This window comes from Polyodon spathula, chromosome 16 (genome assembly GCF_017654505.1).
Source record: "Polyodon spathula isolate WHYD16114869_AA chromosome 16, ASM1765450v1, whole genome shotgun sequence".
NCBI classification, from domain to species: domain Eukaryota; kingdom Metazoa; phylum Chordata; class Actinopteri; order Acipenseriformes; family Polyodontidae; genus Polyodon; species Polyodon spathula.
The window spans coordinates 1,577,128-1,592,995 of NC_054549.1; the positions used below are offsets into that span (position 1 = coordinate 1,577,128).

General features: G+C 38.7%; 1 protein-coding gene and 1 non-coding gene across 4 annotated transcripts in view; one reads left to right on the plus strand and one right to left on the minus strand.

Annotated features, from left to right (window-relative positions):
- The first annotated feature begins 2,809 nt into the window (after positions 1 to 2,809).
- LOC121328803 (transmembrane protein 269-like) overlaps positions 2,810 to 15,868 on the plus strand; it is a 33,667-nt gene continuing 20,608 nt past the window's right edge. Inside the window, exons 1-2 of one of the 3 annotated variants that reach the window (XM_041273872.1) lie at positions 2,810 to 3,206; positions 5,812 to 5,864. In XM_041273872.1, the coding sequence (XP_041129806.1) occupies positions 5,840 to 5,864 (25 nt within the window). In that variant the 5' untranslated portion in view covers positions 2,810 to 3,206; positions 5,812 to 5,839. Of the gene's footprint in view, positions 3,207 to 5,808; positions 5,865 to 15,868 lie in introns of those variants that run through there. The other 2 variants (XM_041273871.1, XM_041273873.1) reach the window with 2 other exon arrangements.
- Positions 3,385 to 3,528, minus strand: LOC121329419. The gene has a single exon (XR_005951779.1). It is a non-coding gene; the product is annotated as a U4 spliceosomal RNA (small nuclear RNA).

The window sequence follows — 15,868 nt, forward strand, 5'->3', positions numbered from 1 at the left end:
GTAGGTATATATAAGAGCGCAGTTGTGTGCTAGTTTTCATCAGCTGCCAGATCACGTCCAAGATCCGTCAAGTCAGTCAGTTGTTATGGCATAAATTCTAGGCTATCCAGCATATTTCCAATCTAACAAAGCATTGCAAGTTGGACAATATCTCCCGAGCTCGCTATGCTTTGTTTACTTGGTTAAAGCTGGCAATCTTAAGCCAAATGCAGTTTACTTCTTTCTCAATCGCCAATACAGCGACGGCAGTGAGCTTGCCTTGCTTTACTGTTGATCGGAGGTGTTTTTTTGACACGCTTGCTCTTTCTCCAGGGTCACAGATTTGTAAGTATTTGCAATGCCTCCCTTTGCCGCTTACATTATTCTGCCCGTGTCTTGTGTTTATGCTTTGCTGCCCATGAAAGAGACGTTGTTTGCTGTATTCAAGCAAAATCAAACTTACTGGCCTGGAATTTACTTGTGTCGCCGCATGAAAGTGAGCGAGACAGTATGTTCCAGATCAGCTAGTTTGATTTTGCTTGAACACAAGTGAGATACAGTGCCTCGGTTGAAATATCAGTGAGTGAAGTTCTTCTAGTTTGCACGCAATTTTGTGTCTGTTTTTTAAAAAATAAAAAAAATCACTGTTTTGGGTCCTAGGCAAGTGCCTAGTTTGCCAATGCGTTAATCCGGCCATGCGTTAATCTTTATTTTTATATAGTGCCTTTCATAGTGGACCATCATCTCAAAGCACTTTACAGACTGGTAGGCTGTGAACTGTGCATTATATGCAGTCACTTACAATAGGACATTTAATTGCAAAGTAAAGCCTTTTTTATTTTTTATTCATCACCAATTTAAGAACTGTATCAGTACAAATGGAATTTTTTTTTTTTTTTTTTGAACATTACTTACTGGTGTGCATTTATGTATGCTTTTTTTATATATATATATATATATATATATATATATATATATATATATATATATATATATACAGTACTGTGCAAAAGTTTTAGGCAGGTGTGAAAAAATGCTGTAAAGTAAGAATGCTTTCAAAAATAGACATGTTAATAGTTTATATTTATCAATTAACTAAATGCAAAGTGAGTGAACAGAAGAAAAATCTACATCAAATCCATATTTGATATGACCACCCTTTGCCTTCAAAACAGCATCAGTTCTTTTAGGTACACTTGCACAAAGTCAGGGATTTTGTAGGCATATAGTCAGGTGTATGATTAAACAATTATACCAAACAGGTGCTAATGATCATCAATTCAATATGTAGGTTGAAACACAATCATTAACTGAAACAGAAACAGCTGTGTAGGAGGAATAAAACTGGGTGAGGAACAGCCAAACTCAGCTAACAAAGTGAGGTTGCTGAAGACAAGTTTACTGTCAAAAGTCATACACCATGGCAAGACTGAGCACAGCAACAAGACACAAGGTAGTTATACTGCATCAGCAAGGTCTCACCCAGGCAGAAATTTCATGGCAGACAGGGGTTTCCAGATGTGCTGTCCAAGCTCTTTTGAAGAAGCACAAAGAAACAGGCAATGTTGAGGACCGTAGACGCAATGGTCGGCCAAGGAAACTTACTGCAGCAGATGAAAGACACATCATGCTTACTTCCCTTCGCAATCGGAAGATGTCCAGCAGTGCCATCAGCTCAGAATTGGCAGAAAACAATGGGACCCTGGTACACCCATCTACTGTCCGGAGAAGTCTGGTCAGAAGTGGCCTTCATGGAAGACTTGCGGCCAAAAAGCAAACAAGGCCAAGCGACTCAACTATGCACAAAAACACAGGAACTGGGGTGCAGAAAAAAGGCAGCAGGTGCTCTGGACTGATGAGTCAAAATTTGAAATATTTGACTGTAGCAGAAGGCAGTTTGTTCACCAAAGGGCTGGAGAGCGGTACACGAATGAGTGTCTGCAGGCAACAATGAAGCAGGGGGAGGTTCCTTGCAAGTTTGGGGCTGCATTTCTGCAAATGGAGTTGGGGATTTGGTCAGAATTAATGGTCTCCTCAGTGCTGAGAAGTACAGGCTGATACTTATCCATCATGCAATACCATCAGGGAGGCATCTGATTGGCCCCAGATTTATTCTGCAGCATGACAACGACTCCAAACATACAGCAAATGTCATTAAGAACTATCTTCAGCGTAAAGAAGAACAAGGAGTCCTGGAAGTGATGGTATGGCCCCCACAGAGCCCTGATCTCAACATCTCAGCATCTCAGAGTCTGTCTGGGATTACATGGAGAGAGAAGCAACTGAGGCTGCCTAAATCCACAGAACTGTGGTAAGTTCTCCAAGATGTTTGGGCCAACCTACCTGCCGAGTTCCTTCAAAAACTGTGTGCAAGTGTACCTAGAAGAACTGATGCTGTTTTGAAGGCAAAGGGTGGTCACACCAAATATTGATTTGATGTAGATTTTTCTTCTGTTCACTCACTTTGCATTTTGTTAATTGATAAATATAATCTATTAACATGTCTATTTTTGAAAGCATTCTTACTTTACAGCATTTTTTCACACCTGCCTAAAACTTTTGCACAGTACTGTGTGTGTGTGTGTGTGTGTATGGTCATATATATATATATATATAAATTTCCTAAATGAAAGTACAGATTTGTGGCTGGTTTACACACAATTTGGCTACTTTCTGGCTGGTTTCTTACAAAATGTGTTGGAGTATTGCAAAAACAAAGTGCGCAGGCTGTATTCTGTGATTGTACCAGCCCGTCGCACCTGCCGTGACACCAGTGCTGCAATTCAGAACACAGAGGGTGACCACCAAAGACAGGCTGCATTCAGCAAAGACAAACGCGTTTATTTTCCTTCTGTTAATACCAGAGGTGACTTCATTGTCAAGTCCATTTAAATACAAAGAGGCTCTCTGTCTACCTCCACTATAACGAGTGTTGTTGTAGTATCGGACAGCTTGTTACATCAGTGTGTACAATAGAAGTATCTCGACGTTGTATGGTCATTTCCGGTGGAAATTTCCAACGAAGATCAATCCGTGCCCTTTAAAAGAGAAGCACTGAAGAGCTTGCACCTCACAGTATTATACAGACAGCGACTAACGTAGGACTGTGCTAGCAGAGAGGACCACCGTGGAAAAACAAAAAATATTTGCAGTATAAAGCGTACAACGACAGTGGAAGAACAATTATATTCCTAAAGCGACAATAACGAATAATTTCGTTCGTGCAGGTAAGTTCATTCATTCTTCATTTAGACACAGTTTAAGGTGGACTGTGTATTTCCTGATATTAATGCAGCTGCAGTTGCACGGCTGGATCTATTTTAAAGGTCTTTTTTTTTTCAATGTAATTACTTTATTCAGAGATTTCTAAAATTAAATAGTCGCAGAATAGTGCACCTCAGTCTGACCACTCATTGTTATTCGACCAGTTAATAACATTATTATTATTATTATTATTATTATTAGTAGTAGTAGTAGTAAAGTTTTCAACCAGCAATAATCGCGCCTCGGATTTACCTCATAGGCTACGATACTCCCACTGATAATGATATTGTTATCACTGTGGTTGATTATTTAATATAATAATATTGATTTTATGTAATACAAAAAACACATTGTTGTAATGATGGAGACATTGAATGCACATTATTATTTGTCAGTGCAGCCATTGCAGCTTTCCACCAGCAAGAACAGGTACTGCTGCATCACGGAGAGCATGTTTGTTACATGCGGAGCGCTGCCTCGGAGTTCATCACAATGCCTGGAGAGTCGTCAAGTGCAGTACATTAGCAGTTAGACTGCAGTGAATTACTGCTGGTAAACAGGAATTATGCTTTCCTAAGAAAGCCGTTTTGTTGGCAATGATAATATTAGTGATGTACAGCATTCTGGTTATTTGCAGGTCTGATGTTTACGTATATTCGAAATTGATTTTATTACCGTCTTTTTTCATGTACACTGCATCATTTTTCTGAACTCTGAGATTGTATACATTAACTATTAAACACAGTAGTGCTGAATTTAGAAATATTACAAGAAACTTTAAATTCAGCGATTAAAGTGTCGACTAATATTTTTCAGTGATTTACTTTTAGTATTTCTGATATGTTATACACACGGCCCGTTGCGATGTTTGAAAATACAAATTGAACGTGCATTACATTAATGTATCTAGTTCTTACGTGCACGTTAACACAAACTTCTGTCTTCTTAAATAATGCATGGCTGAAACGCACACAAGCTGTATCCCGGCCACATCAAATCATTTCTAGTTGCTTCTTCGGGAGGCGGGGCTAAGTTCTAGGCTTGGTTCATCATGCGATGGTTTTTAGCTCTGCAATAAAGCACTCCAGAGTCCATGCCTCCGGTGAAAGTAACACGCTTTAATTCCATTGTGGCTGCCACTGCAGCAAACAGCGGCAGCGATCAGCATTGGAATTGAAACAACACGTATCAGTTGACAAAAATTACCGCTCGAGTGTATGTAATATATTTCACATTTATGCACACTAATAAATATTTGTGAAATTTAACACAACCCAACAATGGAAATGGAAAAACAAAACAATTATGATTTACAAGTAAAACTTTTAACTCGACATTTGACCAGTCTAAATGAACACTGAGCGAGCATTGCCTGCTCAAGTGAAGTTCTTTCAGATGGGCTGTCCCACCTGGATTAAATGTCAGGTGCCTCTGGAGAATAGATTTTAAAAATGCGCCTTTTAATTATTTTGTGTGTGGGTTAGTTAAGGGATTACGGCATTGCTGGGCAGGTGTAGAGGTAATAAGAACGTTATTTGAGCAGTGTTTATCTCAAACAATTAAAACCTAGAGATTACAATCTGCTGCATAAGGTTGTTTAATTTCTAAACATGGGGCCTTAGTTACAGCTAAAACCCAATCCATAGTTTACAAAAAAGGTTAGCCCTTTGAACACATTTCATTAGATTAACATTTTTAGTTTGTTTGAAATTATTTTGATTATGAAATAAAAAATGGCCACATATGGAAAAAGAACTCAAGTGAACTATTTAATGCATCAGTGCCATTTCCATGGAGCAGCCCAGAAAACTTATTGAAAGCTGTGAGTAATGCACAACAGTACAAGAGAGAGATTTCAACATTCCCGCAAACACTTTGTCAATCATTTTGAAAAACCTGGATGCCCATGATCAGAATGGGACAAGCAGATTTCAAGTGCAGTTCATTTGCAGTGAAAACTTTTTAAAAGGTCACTTGCAGCTGTGTTATTAATAAAATGCACTGAACTTTTTAACCAATACTTTTCATTGTACTGTAATTTTAAATGTGATTTCAATGTTACTCTAACCAATAAAAACTGACAGTATGCATTTGGCTTAGACTCCTGATAATAAGACTTGCTGGTAAGACAAATTTGAAATGCATTTTAATGAGAGCTGACTGTTTTAACATGTTAACAATCCTGGCCTTGTACAGCTTTTTAAAGATAGGCATTACTCTAAAAGACACACACTGTTCTTGAAGTCTCTCAGTAAAGTTACTGGTGGTGTCCAGTGGAAATTGCCACTCCCTGCCACACTGTTAACTTCTGGAAATTACCGCTATTAACAATATTGATGTTTTTCACATATCCCTTGTATTTAATGTTTACAGACCTTACATTCTGATATGACGTTGCCCTTGTTCACAGAAAAAAGAAATGTCAAAGGGAATTGCACTTGGTTACCTGCCCAAGTTCTTTACTCAAAACAACTACAAGGTGTTTTGCCCCGTTTGAAACATTACTAAGAAGCCACAGTAAAGTAAACTAGTAGCTAACCCGGTATTCCTGCTTGTTTCTATTAGCAGTGTTGAGCTTCTACAAACTCCAGCCACGATGTTCATGCTGACGCCCCCTACTGGTGAGTAGTCCTGGACAGTAGCTTTCAGAACATTCTAGACTGGAAGCTGAACTACAGATTCAGATTGTTACTTGGTTATATTTAGCACTGCTGTAGACTAGTACTAGAAACCCAGGAGATCTGTGGAGAATGCAAAAAAATACCTCATTTCCATCTGTAAATCCCAGTCTTAGAAGGACCTTTTATAGCACGCTATTACATTTCTCATAATATGGGGTGTGCATGGTTCATCTGGAGGCCCCTTGCCCACTTGTGGAGTCTGAGGGAGGCGCCCAACCTTTCCATCTGTCCAGGTTTCTCACTTGCATGTTTTTGGAATGCCCTGTCTAGATTTTGCCCCCCGATATTCAATTTGGACATTCTATTACAATACATGCTTACGATTCCACTAGAGAAGTGCTTATTTAGTTGTAATAAAACTTGCTGTGGACATTGTTTAGCAAACGTTATTGAGACTATGAGTCTCTGGATATTTAATGTAACATATGTCCTTCTAATAAACTAATGTTTTGCATGAGAAAGCTGGTTATGGTAATGTCACTGGCATGCTTGTTTTCTCATATTTGTTTAAGTTTGGGGAGGGGGGTTTGACAAAATAATTTAAAATTGACAATATAGTATATAAATGTAGCCCAAGTACTATGACATTGAAACGGATCCAACTCAACCCTAAGTTGGCATGTCTAAGAGGCCTATGGAAACTGAATTCACTGGAACCAGTACCAGATGGAAACGAGGCATTACTTTCATAGCAGAGCTCATTTGCAAGGATGTTTATTCCTTCATTTGATTTTTTTTAATCAAAGACCCTGCTGAAACGAAGGTGTCCTTTCTGATAAACAGCAACATCTGAAATAACCTGCAAAATATTTCTCATGGGCTGTGATTGGAGCAGAAACAGGAAGAAGTGTGTAGATTTTAAAATAAATGAATACTTGAATCATCACTATAAGCCCTGATTGTTTAGGTCTTAAGCTGTTCTTTAAATGTGCCAGCCGATAAAAGATAGATGTTATGTAAATGTACAGGATACTGATGTAGAAATGAATAAAGGAAGGAGTACGATGGAATCTTACCAGTAGACAGCAAATGCACCCGACAGGTTCTGTTGCTGGTTTGTTTGTGGTCATGTTCTCTTGCTTTTTTTTAGGAAAAATAAAGCTAAAAGAGATGAGGTTTCTTTAATCATGTGGCAGCTTGGAGGCTGCGACAGAACTTGGGAGAGTCTGCAGGTTATAAAAACAGTATACTGCATCAACCTTCAAAAAAACTGATGTGTTAGACATTTGTTATCCAAGTGTTACAGAAGTATTCATTTGCCAACAGCTATCTTATTACAAAAAAGTATTTTGTTGCTTGTGAAACAATAGTACTGTAAATGAACTTGCTTATTTTTAACCTATTTGTCAGTTTGTTGCAATTTTATTGACGCATTACAATATTGTAAGCTAGCACCGGTATTGCTACAGAACTGATACCATTACTGTACATTTGTAAAATAATGTCTTAAATTAACACACTACAGTCAAGTGTTCATTTTTATATTTATTTTTTATTGCTACACTGGAGAATTCTCAGTGAATGTGACCTCTTAAATATTGAAGGGTTCTGATCAGTTTCACTTTAACAACAGAGTGGGATTCGATGGGAAATAGTTACTTTTAACATTGGCTTTGTTAACACAGACCCACCCCCCCTTGTAACAGTACAAGCTCTCACTGAAGCCGTGACAGCGTGGCACTGCGAAAACACTGGACTTGAAATATAGTTAGTGCTTCTGATTTTCAGTTTTAACAGTAATAAAACACTCCCGCTACAATAATGAATAAATAAAACTGTGCATATCCAATAAACAGGAAAAACACTGGAAATGGTTACTCAATTCATATTGGCTTCACCCCATTCCTGGTGAAAAAAATAAATAAAATAACCGATGAAAAACCAAAAAACTTTTCCAGTGTAGTTGGGCAGTGTCCCGCCTTCCTGACTTGTATCTGCATTGATTCGTTCTGAATATTTTAAACCCATCCCAACTACTGAGTGGCAGCAAATTCCTACATTTCTATTGGATTGTACACACATGAGATTTCAAATAAGATTACAATTAGAAACGGAGCATTGTTCTTGCTCGTGGGATTTTAAGCTATATTGCAGTTCGAAATGTAGGGTATACACACTTGTGGAATTTAAAATAGAATTGCAAATTTTGAAAATTAAAAAAAAAAAAAATGCCTAAAAACAAACAAAAAAACAGAATAATATGCCTGTGACCATAATTATTTGGTTATAGAAGACAGCAAAAGAATGAAGTTTGTCAAGTTATATACATATTAGAAGAGGGGAAAAAAAATAAAAAATTTCATACAGTATATAAAAAGCTAAGCCGTGAAAAAACAAAACAAAAAACACAATTTCGAGGTATCTACATAAATCTCTGTCTGAAAAAAAAAATAAAAGATCCACAGGAAAATGATATTGATAAACACTGAAAAACAGAAGCCTTAGTCTATATACTGCAGTGTAATACCTGTGTTGGGCAGAGGGGCGCTCTAACAAACCAGAAGGTTCCAGCACCTGACCAACATAGGAAGCCGAAAATGGGAATCCTGTTAAGAGACTGGTGGCCGAGTTGATTGTTTCACTGGTGAGCAGTTAACTGGGTCACATGCTATTAAAGTACTTGGCTAGAGAAGACAGGCAGTCAGTGTGGACAGGCAGGAGAGGGGGTGTCTGCTGGGAGAGACCGTCACCGGTATCCATATGACTGTGACACAGTAGATGTTTTTGTGTTAGTCAGTGGGAGCTAGGCTTTTGTTCTATTTTCTTGTTGGAAAGTGTTTGCTTTCTTACTTTTTCTGAATAAAATTGCTCACAAGAGCTTTAATACCCTGCCGTTGTGGAGTGCTTCCTGACACAGCCTGACCACTGCACTCCCACAGACAGCATTGCATACACTCTATTAATGCTTGCATGCCCCATGGTTACAATTTCAATCCATGTTTTTGTTTAACCTTGATTTCATTGCCTTACAGTGACATGGGAATCTGCCAGGGCTGATGCAATGTGTTTTGAAGCCTTGGCTTTGCTTAACTGAATAAAAGTCTGGTACTGTGTGACTCAACCATCAATGTTGCCACAGGTGGCACAGTACAAAGAGGATTTGAAAATCAAATTCAGAAAATGGTTAAGCAATAACATGAATAACTAAATATTTGGCCTCAAATGCATTCTACTTAACTGTACCATAATTAATGATGTGATATTTGTATTGTATTATGATTGCTATTCATGAAACTTCCACTGTTGTAGCTTCTTAAAGGGGAAGGGACATTGGAAAGTTGTCAGATTCATTATAAATGTACAGCATACCCAATTGCAGTTGCAAGTAAAATCTGAAATGCCTGCTTCCCTTTACTCGTCACGTCGATCCACATCATCTAACTGCCTTACTGCAAGTCCCCTGTCATGTGGTGCAGCTGAGCTGTTGCGCTGCAGTGCAGTAAAAACTGTCAGCAGCAAGATTTTTGATTGAATTCCTAAAACCTGTATGGACATTTGAACTGTGCCCAAACCAGCTTGTTTCATCTAATGTAGTTCCCTTCTCATGAGTTCAGCAGGTGCCCAGCCTATAGGGCGAGCCTCTATTTTCACATCTCACAACTGCGGGGGCTCTGAGACAGATCTCAAACAGGCTGTGTTTTGTGTCCATCCGCTGGTGTCGGCCAGTGCGTGGTCCTGGCTTGGGTACAGGTTGTATGATACACATATTTAGAGGATTTTTGAAAGGAGAAACAGGTGTTTCTTACTCATGACAGTGAGCAAGGACCCTGGAGGGGCTGTGCACCTGCTTACACAGTGCGAGGGGAACACTGAGAAGTAGAGTGCAGAACTGAGGTAAGAGACATCCGGTTTTCATGAGATTTCCCCTTCAAACAACAGCCTACAAAACTGTTCTGCATCTTGAATGATCCAAACTGAGTGGTATTGTACCAATTTAACAAAATTGGTGTTGCCCACAGAATATAAAGAATGCACAATCCCCTGCAGTGTTACAAGAAACGCATTGCTGTTTATTTGTTGTGTCCGGTGTTGTCCATGTCGCAGCATTTTATACTTATACTTTTTTTTGGCATTTCGCACATCATGGGTCCTAAGTCAACCTGACCTAAGTCAACTGGACAATACGTTACTCAACATTTATTCAGGAGCATTCGCCAGGAGAAGAAAAAACTAAATCTTAAGGATTGCATTGTATCCAGGTCACAATCCCTCCTGCAACAATGCTGGTTTCCTGTTATCACAATACAGCACGCATTTCAATCACAGCACCAGCATTGTTGCAGGAGGAGCATGAACTGGATACACTGCCATGTGTAGAAGAGAAATTCTTCTGCCAAATGTTTCCGATCAAACGTAATTACCTAGTTGATCTAGGCTGCGATGTGGAGAACACAGGATACAGCAGAGGTGAAGTCATGTGTTTCTTGTAAACACTACAGGGGGTTCTGTAACTTTTTTTAAACACTTTTCTTGTAAAAAATATTTGGAAAAGATCATCTTGGACTGCACTAAAGGAGGTGGACAGAAACTAACAATAATAGTGTAGCCTGCACCAGTGCTTCCCAACCACCTCTCTGCTGCCGCACACCTTGATATCATTTTCTGAGGCACAGCACCCTATGTTCTCCAACTGAACTCACCCTCTCATAAAAGCCTCTACGTTTAAACCTCCTAAAAACAATTCACTCCACCCTCAAAGTACTGTCTTATCAGTTTTTAAGCCATTTACAGTGAAAGCCGTTCAGTGACACAGGCTACGAGTCAGATAAACAGGTAATATTTTGCCTAGATACCCATATAATGAAATTTTTAGATTTGTCGCGCATGCAAGATTATAAATGTTTTGAATTCCAAAGGCCCAGCCTTTCAGTTTTTTGATTATAAATTGCAGACCGCAAAAAAGCTAATTGGGTAAGTCTTGCATTTCTTAGTGTAGAAGTTGGTATTATTGCCATTTAAAGTTTCAAGTGTTTGTTATTCATTAAGTAAAAAAGAAGGGAATGTCAAAACTGCCAAAAAGTTCAATATTCTTTAAAAAAAGTTAGAACTGGTGTAAACAGTAAGGTTCATTTTGAGGATTTGCTTGTAAAAGCAGACACGGCAGAGCAAAACACAAGAGAGTAATAATGTGCAACAAATCACCATACGTATGAAAGCTGGGCCTGCTTGAGTGAGCAGAGTTGCTTGATCTGGGGTGGAACTGAAGATAGGGCAACGCTTAGGTCCTGATCCACTGACAGGTGCTTCCTTCTGTTCTTTACATGTATAAGTTTTAGTACAGCACAGTTTTGTGTGTGTTTATTTGTTTGTTTATTTGTGTTAACATTTTCCTTCACAGTCAAAAATCACTCCCACTGCGCTGACTCGGGTTGCTATGGGCGACCACGCAAAGCATAATACGATTGGTCCTGTGTTGCGAGTGAGTTGCACTGTTGCCAACTTAGCGATTTTTGTCGCCACTGGCCTACACTGTGGTGCAAATGGGCCGTTCATCACATGACTGATTAATTTTTTTTTATGGATTCTGTAATATACAACAGAGAATGTAAATGCCCCACTTCTATAAATATTACATTGATATACCCTCTGAGAAATTGATATGTGCTGTTAGAACCCAGCACAGCCTAAAGGAAAAGCAAATAAACAAAAACATTGAGGTTTAACTAGATCTAGAATAATCAAACTTGCTAATAATTCCTGGGTCAGTATTGTAAAGGTAAGTTTTCTTTATTTTCAACTAATTTCAAAATTCAGGGTGTAACGATACACTAATGTCACCATAAGCTAACACGCAGGTCGCAGTGCGATATTTTGTTAAAAGATGAAATCAAGAGAGAGAGCATGTAGTCTTACCAGCTGTAAACAACTTTTTCTTCATAACACATCATTTTATTTGTCAAGTTTTACAGTAGTCACAGGCATATAAGAAAGGTAATACAGGGCTGCTTTCTTAATTCTGTAGTGATGTATTTATGCACAACACACTACACATAATGACAAATTAAAAAGTGAAGAATTGAAAATATTTACCAGTTAAACAAGTAAAAAGTAATGATGAAATCTGTAGGTAATGGGTTGTCATGGTATTGGTGGGAGGAGGTTGCTACTTGCAAATCTATTTCTGTACATCCCTGTTGTAAAGGCACAATGTCCCCAAAATATTCTCCTATTACAGCTTGATCTGAAGCGTTTAACCCTATCCTCGGTTAACCCTTAAAGGGCCCATTCATACCTAGTTTGTTTATAAAGATCTGAATTAGAATTCACCTAAAAACAAAGTAAAATGTTGCCACTTTGCTTCAGGAGTTTAATTAAGAAGCAGAATCGGCTCAAAGTAAGTTTAAAGGGGCGTCACATGTTCAACAATAAAACCTGAAAACTACATGCTCTATTTATATAGCAAAAAATCAACATGCATATGAAGTTATTTTAATTCCCGTCTCAATAAAACCGTTAAGGCTTTATATGTGTACAGTCTTTACATATTTTATGATTATTTTTTAGATGTTACGTATATAAATGGGTTTTTCTCTTGTGCATCACTTGGCGCTCTCTGCATTGACACACTTGTCTGAAACTGCTCCTCAGATGGGGAAAGGTATATTGAAGCCTGCTTTCCTTTAACGGCTTGGCTCCTGCGGACTGTGCGGTATGCATTAAAACACCACCAGTTTGTTCGGTTTCTGCTGCGTTGTGAATTCTAAGGACACATTCACACCTATTGAAGCGTGGTTCAGTTCGCATCACCTGTGAAACCTCTGAGAAGCACATAATCGCACCAGAATGTGCATCAAACCAAGTGAACCGAGATCACTTGAGACATGATGGTCTCGGTTCGCTTGGAAGGGGACTCGGTACGTTTGCCACTTCTATGCGTTTCAACTTTTTGCAGTGTGAAACAAAACATATTCCAGATCACTTGGAAACAGTGAAGCAAATCGTGGAAGTGCCGTACTTCAAGCACCAAGTAAAGTGTCTCCCTATCCTCACATACACTACAAGGGCTTGTAAAAAACACACACCGGAAAAGAACACAATAATGTCACATGTACACAACAGCACATCACAGAAACACTTTGGGGCTGATTTACTAACCCGCAACCTGGGCTACTCAATGAAATGACACTAATACCAGTGTTTGAGATTTACTATTGCAGCATGCGCGTTCTTTAAGCTATCACAAGGCAAAGAAAAGTCCTAGGAAAAATATGAAATGACAATTGAGTAATGATTTTAGCACATGTATTGCATCTGGCTTCATTATAATTGTGCAATATACACTCCACAAGACAAAGCAGTACAGACATTCGTGTTGCATTTGCGCTGCTCCACCTGAGTTCAATAAACTACCTCCCATGCGTACAACATTCACAACAAGCTATAATAATAATGATGATAAAAGGCACACCGCAGTAATATTTGCTTTTGCTTCTAAACACCAGACGTCGCTCACACATTTCCTCCAAAAGAACAGTGTTTTCCCGATAAATACTGGACACTCTTACAGCATGTTCCATTTCTTCGGCTATGATTTGATGTTGTAAGCACCAAATAAACCAAAAGGACATGGACAACATCACGGCCACAGCATGTAAGTTATTTTCCATGCTGGGCACGATGGAAAAAGTCTCCAGAGAGAACTTCCACTCTAGTAATCAGCAAGAGAACAGAGTGCGTTTGCAAAATTGTAATGTGAAACCAGTTTAACTGTGGTCTGGCTGAAGCTGCAAGTGAACCAAGCAAACACATTTGAATTCATTATAAAAGAAACTCAAGTTCGCTTTAATGTTTCTGGTGTGAATCGAACCAAAGCAAACTAATTTTGTTTGCAAGTAAACCATGATTCGAATCACTTGCAAACCAGTGGATAAGTGATTTGAATCCCTTGCAAAGTCACACTGCCTGACTTTTGAGGGGGGGAATTAATTAATCCACTCAATCAAGTGGAGACCACCTTTTCAGGTGAATCCTAGAACACACATCTGGTGTACACTTTGATGCTAACAAATATTTTTGACATCTCACAACTGCCAAAACGAACCGAACTTGGGTGTTAAGTGAAATCCAGTGCGAATGATCCCCTCCCAAACAACTAGGTATGAACGGGCCCAACTATACGTATAGTAAAGACTTCGCTTCATGGAAGGTGGGCAAGCCAACACATCTAACACACATTTGAAGACATGCTATAATTTCCAAAACTGCACACATTAGTAAATCATTTTAGGATGGAGAATATCATTTGCTACAGATTTCCTGCCTAACTAAAGGCTGTTGTCATTCAGAACAATTTTAACACCCTGGTGATTCATTGTGTTAAGTTAGAGCTGCCCTGGTTGCCCCTAGTAACCCATTGACTTGTGTTGTGACCGGTGGTCTGTTTCTTTGTGCAACCCCAAGTATATTCTACCTAAAGTGTTGTCTGAGATACAGCAGGGCTAGGGTTAGGGTTATCCAAGTTTCACGTCATACAAGCTAGGCCAGTTTTAATTGTGTGTAATTTAAAATGTTTATTTTTTTACAGAAATTATAACGAAGATGAAACCCCCTTGTCCATTGTAATTGTATAATGCTCTTAATTTAGGGTACACAAGCGTTCCCATGAAAACAGATTCCCGGTTGCTCCGTTAGTGTTCAGGAAATTGTCAGTGACCTCACATCGGAACTAATCACTCTCTCTGTCTTTTTGCTGCAGGATGTTTGTAGCCATGGAAACCCTATGAAGTTCTTATTTTGCAATATTTTGGGGGATAGACTTTTACCATGATTTACTACGTGCTCAGATTAATCAATTAAAAGGAAACAACAAACAGGCTGGTTTCACATTTCACATAGTTTCACATACTAAACTTGGACTACCGAGTATACAAGCTTAATGCAAATCGGGGGGCTGTTAAACCATCCAAGAGTTTTTTTTCATGATAATTGTCTTCTGCAAACGATGAGTAGCAGTCTTCCACGACATGCTGAATTAACATATTTTTGCCTGTAGGAACTTTATAGTCTTTTTGTCTGTAGGAACTAGTCTTTATTAAGAAAAAATGACTTGAATGTAATATGTTGTTGTTGAAGGCTGTTTTAGCTTTAATTGAATGTCTTCTACCCTAGTTTGGGTTGTCATGTTCAAACATGGGTTTGAAAACAGATCTCTGGTTTGTTTGTTTTATGAATGGAATCCTAGAACCCCAGCCAGGGTGTAGCCCAAGAGAATGCGATGATGCAGGATCATCTGCACAGAGGAGAGGTGTATCCCGAGTGTGCACTAAACTGTGCTTGAAATTGTTTGTTCATGTTTTCAGGACAGTTGAGATCCAGTTACAATAACAAGGTGCTTTTGGGGTATTTTTGCAGTGCTCATGTGTAGCAATAATGAAATCATAACGGTACTGGGTTATACGTACTTGACCAACCATCCTGCAGTTTGTTGGTAAAGTTGGAAGTTGTCTAAAATATTTTGAAATTCAACTTAACCAGGTCAGTCCAACTTTCAAATATATTGTTTTGCACTTGGACTTCCATGTCATGTTGTTCCTACTACTGCTGTAAACTCTCAAGTAATGTCAGGGGCCATCTCAGGAAATGTGTGTGTTAATTGGCCAACACAGCTGTCTTCCTTTTCAGGCATTGGGACCGGGGAGTGGGGAATACCTAGCATCTCTTAAGCAAGAAGTATCCTTGAGTGTTTTAAAGACACTGAAATAAATCAATAGAACATACCTTTTATACGTTATTATGCATGGTTTGATTTAGAAGAACATGGGAACGATACAAGAAGTCTGTATTTAGGTCCTGAAAGTTACATTTTAAATGTGCTGATATACCAAAATATATTATGAGAAGCGGACCGGACATAAACCCAAAAAGTATGTCCTGAAGGTCAAAGTATCCTGGAAAGGTATTGTGGTGATCAGGTATGTGAATCTCACCCTGTCTCTGATGCTGTG